The sequence below is a fragment of the Lemur catta genome, chromosome 19 (genome assembly GCF_020740605.2).
Source record: "Lemur catta isolate mLemCat1 chromosome 19, mLemCat1.pri, whole genome shotgun sequence".
NCBI classification, from domain to species: domain Eukaryota; kingdom Metazoa; phylum Chordata; class Mammalia; order Primates; family Lemuridae; genus Lemur; species Lemur catta.
The window spans coordinates 6,147,528-6,165,633 of NC_059146.1; the positions used below are offsets into that span (position 1 = coordinate 6,147,528).

An 18,106-nucleotide genomic window follows, 5' to 3' on the forward strand; every position below is an offset into this window, starting at 1 on the left:
GAGGCTGAGGCAGGAGGATCGCTTGAGCCCAGGAGTGTGAGGTTGCTGTGAGCTAGGCTGACGCCACAGCACTCTAGCCCAGGCAACAGTGAGACTCTCTCAAAAAAAAAAAAAAAGTTGGAGCCTTAGTCCAAGATGAGCCCAAGTTCTTAACAATGACATATACTGCTCCCTCCACAGTATTTCTCCTCTGATATTAATTCATAATTGAAAGAAAAATTACAATGAAATTTATTCCAACAAAATAATTTAATACCTATACTACTATAATAAAAAGAAATTCCTACTCTGAAAAGAGTACTGTTTGATGGGCAGCTAGAAAGAGAGAGAAAAGAAAGATGCCTTTGTTTAAATTCTAGAAACTCTCACCCAAGACAGAGAAAACAGGCTGTATGTGAAGTGGCCGCTCCTCTGCCCAGCAGTTCAGATAACTGAGTTTGCCCAGGGCAGGACTAGTCTTCCAAAGACTGAGGAAGGGAAGAAAAACACAGCTAAACAGGACAGGCTTTCTACCTTTGTGGAGATTTCAACTGTACGATAAGCTTTTATGAGTTTTTCATTCAGGTCGTTTGCAAAACCCTTCATTAAACGCTTGACTTCGCTATACGGAGTCAGTGGGTGGGAGCGGCCTCCCCAGGAGCGCTACCTGCAAAAACGGCTGCGGGGGCTGCGCCTGGGGGGGCTGCTGCACCGACGCCAGCTGCGGCTCCTGCGAGTTCTGCTGCTGCTGCTGCTGCTGTGCGAAGGTCGGGTAGGCGGTCACCACCTGGCCCATGAGCATAGTGCTGGGCACCATGACCGCCCCACAAGCCACGGGAGCAGTCACTAATTTGGTCACAAGTTGCTGACCTTGAGAAAACCTGTCAGAAGAAAGAAAAGTTGGAGTCAAAAATACAAGTTATACATCCTAAAAGGCAGTGGGCTGAATAACTTATCTAAGATATAATAATGCCTCATGATATTGCCAACCCAGTTTTTTAAAAGCTTTATATGCCTATTTTGTTTCATGTTTTTAAGGATTCCCTTTGGGATAGCAAACAAAAAATGTATATAGCAAAATCAACATGACAAAAATCCAAATTTTTTTTGGATATCCATATTCAAAAGAATGAAGCCGGACTCTTACCTCACATCATATACAAAAATTAACTCAAAATGGATCAAAGACCTAAACATAAGAGCTAAAACATAAAACTCTACGAAAACACAGGAGAAATGCTTCATGACATTGGATTTGACAATGATTTCTTGGATGTGACACCAACAGTACAAGCAACGAAAGAAAAAAAGATAAACTGGACTACGTCAAATTAAAACTTTTGTGCATTAAATTTCTGTGCACTATCAACAGAGTGAAAGGCAACCCACAAATGGGAGAAAATGTTTGCAAACCATATATGTGATAATGTAGCCGGCTCTATGAACAGATTTCAATGACCCCCTATGTTTTTGTATAATCTCCTCCCTTAGCTAAACTCCTTGAACTTTTTGAATTGTTTCCCAGAATTGGTGGAATTTTTACAAGACCAAGGATTTGAGATTCCCAAGGCCCCAGAGTAGAATTCCTGAAGCCAAGAATCACCATCCCCCATGACCTGCCCCAAATCACAGGGCCCCTCCTTAGAAAGCCCGTGATATCTGTTGGTCTGGAAGACAGATTTGAGCCTATTTCTCCCCATTCTCTCAACAGACGTCTTTCACATTAAAATTCCTTTCTTCCTTGGCAATCCTCTTGTTGTCTCAATAGTTGGATCTTTGTGCATCGAGCAACTAGATAAGGGGCTAATAACCAGAATTTCCTACAATTCACCAACAAGCAACCCAATTAAAAAATGGGCAAAGGTCAAACTTGAATAAACATTTCTCCAGGGAAGATATACAAATGGCTAATAGGCACATGAAAAGGTGCTCAACATCACTAATCATCAGAGAAATGCAAAGTAAAGTCACAATGAAAGACCACTCTATACCCATCAGGATGGCTATTATTAAAAAAAAATAAAAAACAACAACAGAAAAAAACAGTGTTGGCAAGGATGTGGAGGAACCCTTGTACAATGCTGATGGGAATATAAAATGGTACAGCCACTGTGGAAAACATTATGCAGTGCCTCAAAAAAATCAAATATAGAATTATCATATTCTATATCCATACCATATACCCAAAAGAAATGAAAGCAGGGACTCAAACAGATACATTCATATTCATAAGTAGTAGCATTATTCATAATAGCTAAAAGGTAAAGGCAACCCAAGAATCCACTGACAGATGGAATGAATAAGCAAATGTGGTATGTGCATACAGTGGAGTATTATTTAGCCTTTAAAAGGAAGGAGATTCTGATACACAATACAGTGAGAGCATCCTGCTAAGTGAAATAAGCCAGTCACAAATGAACAAATACTACAGCATGATTCCACTTATATGAGGTACTTAGTAGTCAAATTCACAGACAGAAAGCAAACCAGAGGTTACCAGGGGCTGGGGGAAGGGAGAATGGGGAGTTACTGTTTAGAACGGTGGTTGCTAAGGGGAGTTGTTTAACAGGTACAGAGTTTCGGTTTGGGAAGACTTATTCTGGAGATGGCAACAACCATGTGAATGTACTTAATGTGACACTAACTGTATACTTTCAATTGATGAATATAATAAATTTTATGTTATGTATATTTTACCACAATAAACAATGTTAAACCTGTAAAAACAATACATGAACTTTCTTCTTTTTATAAAATTACTAGGTACTTGAGAGTCAGATATATATGACACATGCTTTAATTTGCCACATTAGCACATAGTTCATGAATGAACTTAAAGCTATCATGAGGTAATTTTTTTAAAACTCTAGGTTTATAGAAGAAATTTACACTGAAAGTTGTATATTACAAACATAATTCAAAACCAAATGACATTCTAACCGTCCTCTCAATTTGTGAATTATCAAAGCAGCACAGTGCCCACGGTGCTAGAATTCACTAATTTTCCCTCCCTCCCCGACTTCCTTCTACTATTCATATAAAAGAAAAACAAAAAATGATGCCTTTTCAGGGAACGATATTATTTCCACTTGCCTTTTCTGTGAGATGAAGTTAGTTCCTAGCACTGGCTGTTACAGTGAGGAAACTGACATGGATGCAGCATGACATAACTGCAATTAAGGTTTAAAGTATATAACAATATTTCAAAATAAAATTATAAATAATTCATTCTGAATCCATGCCAGATCTTGAACATAAAATACATTTTATATACTCCACAACCAAATGCTTTAATGTAAAACTAAAAAAGAATTAAAGATTTTAAAATAAAGAGAGCACAAAGAAACAAGTAATGTTTACAAAGTATACTTAGTCATAGAAGTGCTAAGTACTAATTTCTCTGTAATTTTAAACAAAGTTAATACCTGAATTGCCTAATGGCTCACTGGGAAATGTAATAAGAATACTTCATACATCTCTGGCACCAAAAGATGTTCTCTAATCTATTTTTGTTTAAGTCACACTTCTGTAGCTTTATATATACTGCTCCCGTCTGCCTAAAGTCCCTGCCACATGCACACCCAAAGCCAAGCTCTTTAAGGCTCGGGACAAGTTTCCCTCCTCTGTGAAGCTTTTCTTTTGAGACAGAGTCTCACTCTGTTGCCCGGGCTGGAGTGAGTGCCATAGCATCAGCCTCGCTCACAGCAACGTCCAACTCCTGGGCTCAAGAGATCCTCCTGCCTCAGCCTCCTGAGTAGCTGGGACTACAGGCATGTGCCACCATGCCCATCTAATTTTTTCTATATATATTTTAGTTGTCCATATGATTTCTATTTTTAGTAGAGATGGGGTCTCGCTCTTACTCAGGCTGGTCTCGAACTCCTGAGCTCAAACGATCCACCCGCCTTGGCCTCCCAGAGTGCTAGTTCTGTGAAGCTTTTCTTGACCACACTCCTCTATTCACCTGCTTGCCTCAACCCATGGAACTGCTCACTACCTCCTCTCTAAATACCTAGTAAGTATTCATCACACCAAACACTACCGATTTGTTTCTCTTTCTATTGCTTTCACTAGTCTAGTCTTTCCCAAAAAGGACTGTGCCACACTCATCTAAGTAGCCCTTCAATCGTTGGTTGAAATGTTTTTTTCCTACCCTCAAAAAAAGAGATGTTTACAAATAACTGTTCACTTTTCAAAATGCATAGCAGCATTCTAGTTTAATGTCTTTTTCTCAGGCTTTAAAACCAGTCCCCTGCAATTCTATGGAGCACATTCATAAGACTTTCTGGCTGAATATTAGAGCTAGAAGTTGGACTTTTAAGTTGCAGGAACCTAGCTCCAAAGAGAAGCAATGAGTTCTCCCTGCTCTCATTGCCTATGTGATACTGCAGCTTCTTTACTCTCTGGAAATTATTAACAAGATTTTAATAAAATATATTATACTGTCTAACACAAGCAGTAAAATTGTATTATAAAAGCAGCAGCCTACTTGTAACACAATAGATTAAAAAGGAAATGCATTTAAAATAGGAGATTTAAGACTACAGAGATCCTATAGTTGTTAAAAGACAGCTTCCCAACAGATGAATGAAATTTAAGAAATTTGTTTATAAGTCAGCTATTTGGACTTCCTGCTAAAATAAACACAGGTGGCTGTTTTCCTAGAATAGTGCACAAAAGCTTAGTGCAATCTTTGTTTAAGCACTTGAGCTCTGAAATCAGACATCAAGGTTTGAGTTCAGAACCCCCTCCTCACTCCTTTAGCTATATAGGCCCTTGACGAAATTACTAAAAACCCACCTTTTCTTTATCTGGAAAACAAAAGACCCTAACATATGTTTTTTAAAATGAGAATTAAATGAGATAATATATTTTGAACATTTAACAATCTTAAAAAAGGTAAGCTACCTTAACCATTGTTAGTACATGAAAACTCTCTAGCATCTGTATGGAAAAGACAAAACCTTCACAGTCACACAAAGCCTATCATAAACCGCGTATAACAGCGATCTGTAGAAGTCGGATTCTATAACATTGCGGTAGCACATTTTTGAGCAAGAAACAAAATCTGTTGTTACCCTTTTATTATAAAGTCCTTAAGCAAAAATACATTCTATGTTTTTATTTCAAATCTAAGATTGCTAGCTGCAATGAGCAACAAACTAAAATCATGCTTTTAAAAATCAAATTGTTGTTTTTAAATTAATTGATCTACTACTTTGAAAATGACAAATGAAATTTGACGACTACCTTATCTGTCTGTCCTGAGTGAATGTGGTTACTGCCGCACTCTGGGTGCTGTTCTGTGGCAAAGTGGACGGGATCTGCACCGTGCTTCCCGCCGCAGGCTGGGAGATCACCATAGTGTTATACAGCGGGGCTGTGAGGGCGCTCTGCGTCTGACTGGGAAGAGATGTCTGCTGATTGTGCCCACTCAGCACGTTTTGTTGACTCTGCTGAAAAAGAGAAGATTCTACAGATAGATTAACTGTAAAAAGTTATTTGGGAAGTATGCTTCTACTATTCGTCATACTCACAGTACAGGACATATTACTCTGCAAGAAATCTGACTGCAAAGGAATGACTTGTAGTAATTGAGAATGAATTAGTCTTTAATACCTTGCTGGAAGGCAAGCTATGACTTCAGAAAAGGAGCATGATATTAACAGGGATGAGATAAAATATACACAAAAAAGTTCTCTTAAATGCCCAAAATGAGTGACTTACTAGTAGACATTTCTATATTTTTCATGTAACAGGATTTATAGTCATAGAGGTACAGTAATTTCCAAAATTTTCTGGAATATTGATTAAACTATCACTGCTCCCTACCAACAGTCTTCCTGGTCAGCCTCAAACTTTAATATATGGAAGTAGACTAAGTTACAAGAAACTGGTATGACTATTAGACTAGATCCTTAAACAGACTAAAATTTTTTAACCGTAAAAATACTGAAAATATTTAATACCAACATAATTTTGTAAAAAATATTTCAGTGATCTCTCAATAATATGCTCTTTAATTACTACTAAATTTAAACCTAGGGTATTTTATAAGATAGAGCTTTATTTTTATTTTAACAATAGTGTACATTTCAATCACTGAACACTCCATAGCCCATTGTACTCGATAATATTACCTGAGTTGATGGACTTTGTAAAGTCTGCTGTTGTATCATGTGCTGAGTTGTGCCAATATGTCCAGTATTCATTCCACTTTGAACTTGGTTAGTAGGAACAACCTGGCCTGGCATATTTATAGGTGCAAGTTGCTGGATATTTGAGGAATTTCCAGAAGAAAGTTGAACAGAACCAAAATTCAACCCAGGGTTTGATTGTTGCAAAAACATCTTTAAAAATAAAGATTACAATGAGCTTTGTAAATTAAAAACAAAGAATGAGAGCATTAAAAAGAAAGAAAAAAAATCAAGCTGTAAAGTTTTCAAAGCAAGTAACAAGACTAAGTCATTCTGAATGAACAACCAGCAATAAATTCAGTCTTCCACGTACACTATGAGGTGATGGGTACGTAAGCCCAGACCTCACCACTATACAAAATACACGTGTAATGGAATTCAATTTGTACCCCCCTAATGCTATTAAAATTTTTAAAGTGGAAAAAAAAGTCAATCTTTCAGCCAAACTAACCTTACATTTCCAATTGTTAGAAAAACTGTAACTCAGTACTACTCAAAAGTCTGTGGACTGGCAGCTCTGTATCACGTATCATTTATAATTTATAACACTAGATAGAAGTAGTTTTCACTCAGTTTCCTTTTACCTAAGTCCTAGTCTCCTAGAGTGTTGGTCAAATAAGACTAATTTGAATCATACCTTCTGGTATCTTATTAAAACTTTTATTGATCATTGCTTTATAAATTCTGTACCTAAATGTTTACATAAACTGTAATTTTTATATTATGGATTTAAACTTACTAAAATTTGGACTTGTAGAAGATGATTCCATTAACCTGGAGAAACAAGCATGTTGATGAAAATACCCTTAGGAAGGACTGACTTATCTCTAGAGACTGTAAGTATAATCATATTGAGTAGGCAACCAATGGGTATTTATTGAACTGAGTTGATGAAATGCATCTCCTACATCTCACTTTTAGTTAAGAAAAGTCAACTTTCCTAGAAATCCAAAACGTGAATAGAATGCTTGTTTGTATTCAAATATAACAATAACTTACCTGCAGCCCTTGACCATGGACCATTTGAAGTTGTTCTTGAATCTTTCTTAGTTCTTCCTGTTGCCGGTGAATGTTTGCCTCTATCATCCGTGTCCGTTGCTCCAATTGGTCTTTCAGATGCTGCATGGCTCCTAATTGAGCTGAAAACTGAAACTAAAGTATCACATATAGAAAAAGTATAAAATATTTTAGAATTACTTACTTCTCATAGTTTTGCAACATGAAAACTAAGCAGTATACCATGAGTTAAAAATGTTATGCCAGTTATGCCCCTCAGCTTTAAAACTATTGAAACTAAATATAAAAATAATACAGTGATATTATAAAGACCTTACATGATAGTATGTTGTAAAAAATCAAGATTATGAAGTTTCGGTAATTTATAGGATTGCCAACTTATTTGTGCACATATATCAAATTTACACATGTATAATTTAAATAATAATCATGTAAGTTAGTTATTTTTTACAAAATACTGTTTTTTACTTATTATTGACAATCATCACTTACCATCCAGATAGTGCTAAGTTAAGATATATTCAATGCCAAACAAAACAGAAAATTTTATATTATACTTATTACTCAGTAGTATTTTTAATGTGTTTGGGGCACTGAATGAGTACAGAATCATAAATTACAAGTTGGGAAGTTATGATTCAAAGTAACAAAGAATCACTTTTGGAATTAGTCTCCTTTGTCTTGCTAGATTTCTCCATTTAGGCCTCCTTTAGGCCTCAGGCAAGGCAGTAACTCCCCTAGAAAATTTTCCTTCACTTCGTTAGGTTGCATTAAGGGTCCATGCAATATGCTCACCTATCAGCCTATATACCTTGAGCATACACAATACATGGCACTGTACGTACCTGTCATTCCCTCTAGATGTAATAGTCTTTTACTATATATATATTATATATTTGCACTGTCAGCACCTGCAGCATCTGCTACACAAAAGGATCTCAATATATCCTATATATGAATGAATGAATGAATATATGAATAAAGTTACTCAATTCTTCCAGTATCCATAGGAAGAACAAAACGAATAGCTATATTTCATCTTTAATATCTTCATGTCTACAGTGTCTCAGTGAGAGGTGTCACTGAATATTAAGCAGGATAATTCTTTGTTGTGTGAGACTGTCATACATCCTGAAAGGTGTTTAGCATCCCTGGCCCTTGCCCACTAAGGGCCAGTGGTAAGCCATGATCATGACAATCAAGTATGTCCCCAGATATTCTGAATGCCCCTAGTTAAGACTGACTTGCATCTACAGTTATATATTTTTAAAATTATATTAGCTTAAAAGCAATTTGTCATTTTTAAATATTTAACTCAAACAAACAAACAAAAAATACCTGGGACATGCCTTGTGGAATTGGTAAATTTGCAGCTTGAGACATCCCTGGCTGTGTTAATGATGAACCAACAGACTGGGAATTTATGGACTACAGCAAAAGAAAAAATAATGCTGAAGTGATGCTCACTCCCATACATAAGTACTTCCCCCAGAAATATCAACATGATACATTTATCACTGAACTTAACAATTGCCTCATACCTTTATTTGTTGATTACAGGTCTGTCTCCCCCTCTACACTGGAAAGGCCTGTTCCTTATTTATCTATAATCTTTCAAGGAACTTACTTGGTACCTACCCACAAGCTCTCAATAAAAGTTGGCTGAACTTAAGTGAAGTAATTGGTATTTGAATTTAGATACAAAACAGCTCTCAATCAGCTTTTCACAATTAAAAAAAAACTATCATTTTACCTGAAAAATCATTAAAAGGACTGATATGTATTTTATAACCACCACTTCACAAAAGAAGAGAAACATCTTGAATAAATGTCATATAACAACAACTAAATGTCATATTACGGTAACTATTTTGATCTCTATAGAGAGGTATAATGAATCAATAAATTTCTGAAGATTTAGATAATTTTTTTTGCCTTTAAATGTATCTTTATTTGGAAGAATATTCACTAACGAGCTTACCTGACTACTAAATGATGATCTCCTTTGTGCCATCTTTTGATGAGATGGTAAATGCTGTCTGGGAGGAGTGCTAGTATCAGTCGGGATCTTTGTTGGTGTTGCTGAAGTTAGTCACCAAAAACAGAATGGCATCAGTACTTTATCAAATATAGTTTTCAAAGATGAATCTCAAAATGCATTTCAGTGAATAAAAATGGTTTTATTTTTCTAAATCATTCAAAGAAAGTGAAGTCCATGACAATAAGATCTTCTACCATTTTTTAAGGACAAAGAAAATATCGGACATAGGAAAACTTAAAATGTAAAAAGAGTTAATAATTTAATGACAATTATACAAGTCTTCATAAAGACAAGACACTAAAAAAACTTTCAAAAAGCAAACTTGAGAACACTTACGGGCTCTACAATAAAAAAAGAATAAACTGTTTGCTTTCTTTTGGAGGGATGATTAAAAACAATAATACCAACATCACCACCTACATATTTTACAAGTTTCTTGATGAACTTAGTTCTTTCTTAAAGGTGAGCAACATGCCTCTTACTCACTGGAAAGTTTAATGTATTTCAGAAATGTAAAAACTTATAATTTTAAAGAAGCATTTGATGAAAAATGCTGATATAGGTAACAAATGATTTAGAAGCATTGTCTTTAAAGGAATTCTGCTTTTCAAGCTAGGGGCACTCACAGGAAGGGTCTGAGACTGCCGTGTGAGATGACTTTCTTGAACTCCGAGAGGAGGCAGAAGGGGTTGGGCTGTGATCAAACCTTTCCAATGCTTCCTTGAGACTGACTGTGTTTATACGATTATCAGACCCCGAATCTTGGCTCTACAGAGACAAGAGTAAAATAAATTTTTTCTTGTAATTAGTTCAGAAATCTCAAATTAGCAATGCTGGTTGCAAACCAAAAAAAAAAAAAAATTCACTTTTTATCCATAACAAGGCAAAAGTACCTACACATGTATTAGTTAAAAAAATGAAAATTTATTTTTTATAGCCAGAATGTTTTGTCTCCATTCTCTATTTAAAGAAACAGAAAAAGAACGAAGTTGGAATCTACCCTACACCATATACAAAAATTAACTCAAAATGAATCAAAGACATGGCCAGGCATGGTAGCTCACACCTGTAATCCTATCACACTGGGAGGCCAAGGTGGGAGGATTGCTTGAGCTCAGGAGTTCAAGACCAGCCTGAGCAAGAGTGAGACCCCATCTCCACAAAAAATAAAAAAATTAGCTGGGCATGATGGCAATCGTAGGTAGTCCCTGCTACTTGGGAGGCTGAGGCAGGAGGATCACCTGAGCCCAGGAGTTTGAAGTTGAAGTGAGCTCCAATGATGCCACTGCACTCTATCCAGGGCAACAGACTAAGACTCTTATCTCAAAAAACCAAACAAAAAAAAAAACGTAGAATCAAAGACCTAAACATTAAGAGCTAAAACTATAGAACTCTTAGAAGACGGAGAGAAAGTCAGGCTGAGTGGTGCATACCCACAGTCCGAGCTACACAGAAGGCTTGAGCCCAGGAGTTCGAGTACAGGATGGGCAACACAGTAAGACCCCCACCTCTAAAATAAAATAAAATTTTAAAAAAGAAAAGAAAACACATAGGGGAAAAGTTTCATGACACTGGATTTGCCAGTAGACTGGACTTCATCAAAATTAAAGACTTTTAGCCGGGTGCAGTAGCTCATACCTGTAATTCTAGCACTTTGGGAGGCCAAGGCAGTAGGATGGCTTAAGCCCAGGAGTTTGAGGTTGCTGTGAGCTAGGCTGATGCCACGGCACTTACTCTAGCCCAGGCAACAGAGCAAGACTCTGTCTCAAAAAAAAAAAAAAAAAAAAACCCCAGCCAGTGACTAGTACATTGCAGGCAATTAATATAAATGGTAGTTTTAATCTGGGAACAGATATCTCTCACCCACTTATTGTTAAATGGCAGGAACTTCAAATTTTTTTAGAAGCATATGAGATTTTTCAAATATGAAATTAAAAATAAAAATCAGTAGTAAAATATAATTACATCCCTGACATAAGTGAGGAAATGAAATATTTGAAAAATAATTTTCCTCTTAATTATGGAATCTTATCTTTCCTTGGGAAGAAATTAAATAATTTTAAGAAAACTTTAAGAAACATACTTTGTCAGCAGCTGTCTCAGGAAGAGACTCTTCAATGCCAAGTTCTCGTCGTCTTTCAGCCCTTACTTCTGCGTAACTACAAATGGAAAAAATAAAGCAAAATTTTAGTGTTTGGTCACTCATTTAAAATACTGCAGAGTTGCAATCATTCGGTGTTCGTTATGTGTCTCACTTGTTCATCACTAATGCTAGACCATTTTTGATGTGCTATATAAACCTAAAACATATTTATAGTATACTGTCTTAATTCAGTTTGCATTTTTCCAGGTATCTTAAAGTTTTATATACTACTGTAAATGATCTATAACTACAGAGTGATTAAATTAAGAGGAACTAAATACAGGAAGAATATGCTTATTTACCTACAGTTTTCCTTTTACATGATTGACTTTGGTACATAAATGACAGTTACAACTTCTGCTACAAACCACAACATTTATGTCAAGCATTATATATCTATGTCATATCTATATTTCTATATAATGTAAGTAAATAAAATACACTGTAAGGATATATTAAAAATCCATAAAAGATCACTTTGTAGTTCATTAACAAGTTCATGCATAAAAATTACATTGCCAAAATTATCATAGGATATTAACATAACTCAGAAATTCTTTAAAAGAATTATTACCTTACTACAGTGTGAGTACAAACAATAAACTCTGGCCTTGAATTCCACTGATGATAAGTGATATAATAATGAGTTTGAAGCCAAATCCACTGTTGCCCTTTAGTCAGGAACCTGTAATAACATGATTTGCCCTTCCCATATTGCATTACTAAAATGAAAAGAGAAAAATATTTTTTCTTTAATCTATATCATTAGTTATGAAGAATCTGTATTTTAACAAACAGCTACCATTTACTCTAACTCTACATATACAATTCTTTTTCTGGCTTTTCAACAACATATGCACCAGTGATAAGAAAACGCTATTCTTTAGTGCTTGTTTAAGGTCCACACAATCTTCCCCAGTGCCCAACTTACAGCCAGGCATTGCTGACCTTTTATACTTTCCAAACACAATACACTTCTAAATACTCAAGAATTAACATTGTTAACTTTCTCCTGGCTTGATGTAATGAAGGTAACAATAATAAGTAACACACACCTGAATTTTCTCCCCCCCAGAATCTGTCAGGTACAGCATCTTTGAGGCATTTAATTTTAAACCTTAACTAACCAAAATCAGAATACCTTCACCATTTAGAATAATTGTTAAGCACAGTAGTTCCCTAAACACATGCTACAGATTTTAAGTTCTGAAGCCTTTTAACAGATTTTAAGCAAAAAATGGGTTTTGTGGTTAAATTAATTTGGGAATCTTTTTGTTAAATAGGTGTCTTTAGTCTTCTCAAAACCTTGAATATGTTAATGTATATGAAGATTCTTTGAGAGATTATGAAGTGTTTCCCAGTCCTCCTTGTGTATAAAGTCCTTGTTTAAAGGGCTGGCATTTAGTGGTACAAACCTTAGGAAATGCTGATCAGCAATCTCGCTCTCTCTCTCTTTTAATGAGGAAACCAAGGCTTACAAACATTAACTCGCTGTCCAAAGTTAGCCAGCTTGTTAATAGAAGTGCAAGGTCTTCTCGAGACATCGTGGTACTTAGTGCCCACACCACTTAACAGTGAAAAATATTTTCTTTTGTGCTGAAATGACTTTACTCTGAAAATTTTCCATATAGTTGATATTATGCAACATAGTTTATTTTCATACAGAGAAGATTATTAGAGCAGCAAAAGATATCACGACAGTGTCTTAAATAACTAATTAGGCTTTAGAGAACGCTTAAGAGAGTAGGATTTGGGGAGAGGATCAGAGAAGCAAATAAAACCTATCATTAAAATAAACCTCTAAAACAAAGAATGAACACATGTTGTAAAAGGGTCGGCCTAGACTGCAATCCCGTGGCTGCCACCAACAAGCCATGGGATTGTAGATGAATTACTTGGCTTCACTGTGTGTCTCAGTCTACTCAAGAAAGATAGTAATGCTGAATAATGGAAATAATATATGTGAAGTGTTTAGAATAGTGTCTGGCACAATGAAATGATGATACTCCTGCTGCTGACAACAATAAGAAACAGTAGGTAACAGCGAACACTTACTATGAGCCTTCTAAGACAGATTTTCCAAATGTGTACCTAGCTCCTGGAAAGACTTACCATGTCTAGAAATCAAAATTTATGAAATAGTATTCTAAAAGTTTGATATGCTATTATAATTTTCAAAGGAATCTACTCTTACTCTAAATGTAGAGCTTATACATTTCAGAACAAGGTATATTAGACACCATATTATAAAACTGTACTATGAAATTGAAATATGTAAAATAGGAATGTTTAATTTAAACTTGATCTATGATCACTATCAGATTGGTTATACACATAATGCAAAATTTTCCAATACTTTTAAAAAAATGGTTATAAATCTGTACTTTATCATTTTCCATTAATATAGGGCAGGACTTCTGTTCATAAGACTTAAAAACAGTTGTTATCACCAGAAATATTAAAATCTACTTACAGTGTTCATGACATTTTGCCAAATTTTCTAGGTCATCCACATGATAGTAATCATAGCCTGATGTTCCCAGAACTTCAAATGGCAAATATCCTATTATGGGTGGTGCCCTACATTACACATAAAACAATCAGTATTATACGGTTTTCCATAATAAGAAATACTCCAACTAGAAATCAAATTTGAGAGTCTTTATTTTTTGAAAAATGGAAAACAGATTTCAAAGTCTTGATCAGAAAAAAAGTTTGCCCTTGAAATGCATTAATTTCAAAATTTATATAATATGACAATTACCTTTTTATGGAATTTAAAAATTGAGTTACCTGTGATCTAGAAATAGAAACTTCCATTCTAAACTATGTCTAGATGTAAACTCTTCATTGGGTTCTTCAACAGTGCACATTTCCTACAAATAAATTAACAGTTACAATACTCTTCTGTGTTCTTGGAATACTAAATATTGCTAGACATAACTTTTCCCTAAACAAATCTTTAACACATTTTAATTTTCTAGTACTAAAAAATGTGGTAATAAATAACCTTTAGATGCAGGCTTCTGGGTGAGCACTTCTCACTCTACACATTTTCCATTCACTTCACATGCCTATAAACCCTAATTCTGAATTCAGACCTCTCTTCTGAATTACATTTCCGTATTTCTAACTGTCTGGATATCCCCACACATCTCAAACTCAGTATGTCCTAAAATGAACTAATTGCCTTACTACTCCTCAAAGCCAGTTACACAATTTCCCATTTCACTGACGGACATATCACATGTGTAGTCTAGAAAGCCAACAGTCACAACATACTCTTTTGTTTTTACCTTTTACCGTCTCAGTGGCCACTACTAAATCCTTTCAATTTCACACCTAAGTATTTTAAAAATCTATTCCATCCCATTCATTTTCAGCGCCTTAGTTTGGACCTTGCCACCACTGATTCCCATTACTGCTATAGTGTTCACCAGTCTTCCTGTCCTTTAACTCATCTTCTCTTCTGGGGGCACAATCACCTGACCAATACTCAGATATGATTACATAACTTCCCTGCTTAAAAACCTTCAATGGTTCCTCATGCCAAAATCTCTGCAGCATGGAGAAATAAACAAAGAAATAAACAAATTTCACTTCTGGCCTCTGCTTACTTCTCTAACCTGACCTTTCACTATCCCTACTCCCTCCTCATACCCAGTAACCCTATGCTCTAGTCATACTAAACAACGTATCACAACCTGCCTCTGTTCCCTCCATTGACCACAGGTATTACAATGTAATATTTAAGAGCTTGGACTGTGAGAGGAAAAGAATTAGAATCAAGTCCCAGTTCTAGCGCTAATAGCTGAAACTTTGGGCAAGTAATTTCCCTAACCCTCAATTTTCTTATAATATAAAATGGGGATCACAATAGCATCTATCTCATTGGGCTGTTATAAAAGTTAAAGGAGATAATGCATATAAAATATACAGCACATAGTAAGCACTCAAATGCTAGCCACTGCCATTAATTCCTAAGATTAAAACAAGCAGAGTAAGACGACTGGTTTAAGATCTTGTAACCACTAATTCAATATTTCGTCCTATACTAACTAGGGGGATCTCCCTAACTTTTAAATCTTAGCCTAACTTCTTTCTAGCCCCTTTTCCATTTTACTTTCCCACTTCCCTACTAATCTTATCTGCTTCTTGGGCCCAGGAAATAAAAAAAGCCATTTGGACATTTCAAAGAAAGTTTCAAAAACAATCTTTTAAAAATTACCTAGATTTTTGGACTTTCCCCTTTAATGAAGATAGGGATCATAAGCAAAAGCATCTTAAAATTTTGCAGAAAAGTCGGGTGATAGTGATATATAACCACTGGTTAAATGCAAAGGATATATACTAAAAATTGGTTATATAATTTAATGAATATCTTGGTAACTCATTCTTTCAAAATTATTATGCTCATGCCTATTTAATGGCCCGTAGCCATTACTACTTTCAATGTCTGCAGAAAGTTTCAGTCATTCTTAAGACAGCAAAAAAAATTACATAAAGATAGTTCCCCAGTTCCCATAATATGAACTGAAATCCCCTTTAGGAAATAAAATTAGAAACATACCTTGATGAACTGAGGTGTAGCTAACCTGACAGTAGCTACAAAACAAATTCTATCTTCATAAGAAGGCCTATGTGTGCGTTGTATAGTTCCTTCAAAACCATTGTGTGCTGAAGTGGATACTGAAACAATAAGGAAGGAGGAGGCATCATCAGTCACTGCAGTAAAACCTAGTTGTTACTGATATTTACCTATGTCTTTAAGAGCTTAGAAAAATACCAAGTTAAAACACTTTGTAAGAGAAGCATTTTAACTCACCACTGTTTAAAGATTTGAAATTTCCTATAAATTTCACATATTCATAGGTAGATGGCTCCTTTGGGTCTATTGTTCCTCGAAGCATATGACAACGGAATTCTAACTGATTTTTTGCTGAAATAAGAGATTAAAAAATTATGTATTTGTGATAAATCAAAATGATTACATGAAATAAGATTGTAAAAGTTGTATAAGTTTATAACCATTATTTTCTCCAACAGAAGTCCTCAATGACACTTTATTTAGTCCATAAAAGTAGAGTACCTTTAAGAGATGACCTCACCTTGTCCTTCCTAGGGAAAACAAATCTTCTGGTACAAGCAACTTAATGTTTCTCCATTTTTATCTGTCCTTCCTTCTCATTCTTCACTCAAATTTCAAAGAAAGGTTTTGCTTCCCATTCTAAAGCTAATACTTCTATCTCTACTTTGAACAGTCTTTCCTACCTTCTTGAGACCTGAGCCACACCACTGTTATTCATTCCTTTAGCATCTACACATTCTCTTGAGTCCTTACTTTCTACTTTTAAATTTGCTCAGGTCTTCCCATCTCAAACAAAGCATTTTTCATGCTAATTGTTTTAGTATCATAGATCTCCTTCCTTTTCATTATGTGCTTTCATTGCCCTTAACTTCACGCACTATGGCTTTCATTCTCACACCTCTACAGCAATTACTCTTCTAAAGACTACTAATATTTGTATTGCTAACTTCAATGGTTTTTCCTCATCCGTCTACCTCTTCTTAAAACTCATGCCATTCCCACAGCATGAATTTACCTTCCTTCTTTACTGACTTCCTATCTCTTCTGCTAATCTGTTTTCAAACTAGGGGCTTTCATAAAGGTTCTTTTGATCTTGATCTTTTATTATCCTTTTTTTTTTTTTTTTTTTTGAGAGAGAGAGTCTCGCTCTGTTGCCCGGGCTAGAGTGAGTGCTGTGGCATTAACCTAGCTCACAGCAACCTCAAACTCCTGGGCTTAAGCAATCCTACTGCCTCAGCCTCTCGAGTAGCTGGGACTACAGGCATGCACCACCATGCCCGGCTAATTTTTTCTATATATATTTTTAGTTGGCCAGATAATTTCTTTCTATTTTTAGTAGAGACGGGGTCTCACTCTTGCTCAGGCTGGTCTCGAACTCCTGACCTCGAGCAATCCACCCACCCTGGCCTCCCAGAGTGCTAGGATTACAGGCGTGAGCCACCGCGCCCGGCCCCTTTTATTATCCTTTATAAACTGACTGGACTTGGTAAGCTTACTTACATCTAAATCTCTCTCCCCAAATCTAACATTTAATGTAAGACAAAGTCTCATATCATTATTTGCTTTCAACACATTTGCACTTGATTTTCCCATCAGTAACTTAAACTCAAAATATTTGAAAGTGAATTTAACCCTCTTTCTTCCTAAGCCAGCTGCCCGCCTTTTTTCCTATGTATGCCTATTTCCAAGGTTAGAAACCATATCAATTCGGTCTCTTCTTTTCCTATCACAAGTTCCAAACCTGACCTGTCACCAAAACCTGCTACTTATTTCACCAAGGAAACTCTCATAGTCATTTTTTTTCCCAACTGAGCACTACTACACTAATTTGTACAATTGCAAATCACCTTGCACCTAGGTAACTGAAAAATTTGCTCATTATGCCTCCACACTCTTGCCACTCTGATTCATCCTTGCCTATTACTCTTTGACTAATACTACTTTCATCATATTTCAGCACTCAAGGACTAGTAACATCTTTCTTCACTCACTACATCAAGCTTATTCTCTTTAGTCATTATCATGATAGATGGTTTTATCACCTAACTCAATAGGTTCAAAATCTATTTTCTTCCCAAACCCTTCCCTACTGATGATCCTTAGCCACTTGAGCCTAACATTAAGTCCTACTGAGTGTCCCT

General features: G+C 35.7%; 2 protein-coding genes across 12 annotated transcripts in view; one reads left to right on the forward strand and one right to left on the reverse strand.

Moving 5' to 3' along the window:
- The window catches only part of TMEM165 (transmembrane protein 165), a 100,913-nt gene that overhangs the window by 34,672 nt on the left and 48,135 nt on the right, over window positions 1–18,106 (forward strand). The window contains exon 7 of one of the 6 annotated variants that reach the window (XM_045533054.1): window positions 6,934–7,011. The exons of the other annotated variants lie outside the window; for them this stretch is intronic. Coding sequence (XP_045389010.1) covers window positions 6,934–6,996 — 63 coding nt within the window. The 3' untranslated portion in view covers window positions 6,997–7,011. Of the gene's footprint in view, window positions 1–6,933; window positions 7,012–18,106 lie in introns of those variants that run through there. 6 annotated transcript variants of the gene reach the window in all.
- The window catches only part of CLOCK (clock circadian regulator), a 93,741-nt gene that overhangs the window by 8,456 nt on the left and 67,179 nt on the right, over window positions 1–18,106 (reverse strand). For 5 of the 6 annotated variants that reach the window (XM_045533047.1, XM_045533048.1, XM_045533045.1 and 2 more), the window contains 13 exons: window positions 16,203–16,316; window positions 15,948–16,066; window positions 14,171–14,253; window positions 13,851–13,957; window positions 11,952–12,099; window positions 11,318–11,393; window positions 9,861–10,002; window positions 9,175–9,275; window positions 8,532–8,621; window positions 7,176–7,328; window positions 6,120–6,329; window positions 5,230–5,435; window positions 647–860 (listed from right to left, as the gene is read on the reverse strand). In XM_045533047.1, the coding sequence (XP_045389003.1) occupies window positions 647–860; window positions 5,230–5,435; window positions 6,120–6,329; window positions 7,176–7,328; window positions 8,532–8,621; window positions 9,175–9,275; window positions 9,861–10,002; window positions 11,318–11,393; window positions 11,952–12,099; window positions 13,851–13,957; window positions 14,171–14,253; window positions 15,948–16,066; window positions 16,203–16,316 (1,763 nt within the window). The remainder of the gene's footprint in view (window positions 1–646; window positions 861–5,229; window positions 5,436–6,119; window positions 6,330–7,175; window positions 7,329–8,531; window positions 8,622–9,174; window positions 9,276–9,860; window positions 10,003–11,317; window positions 11,394–11,951; window positions 12,100–13,850; window positions 13,958–14,170; window positions 14,254–15,947; window positions 16,067–16,202; window positions 16,317–18,106) is intronic. The other variant, XM_045533050.1, reaches the window with a different exon arrangement.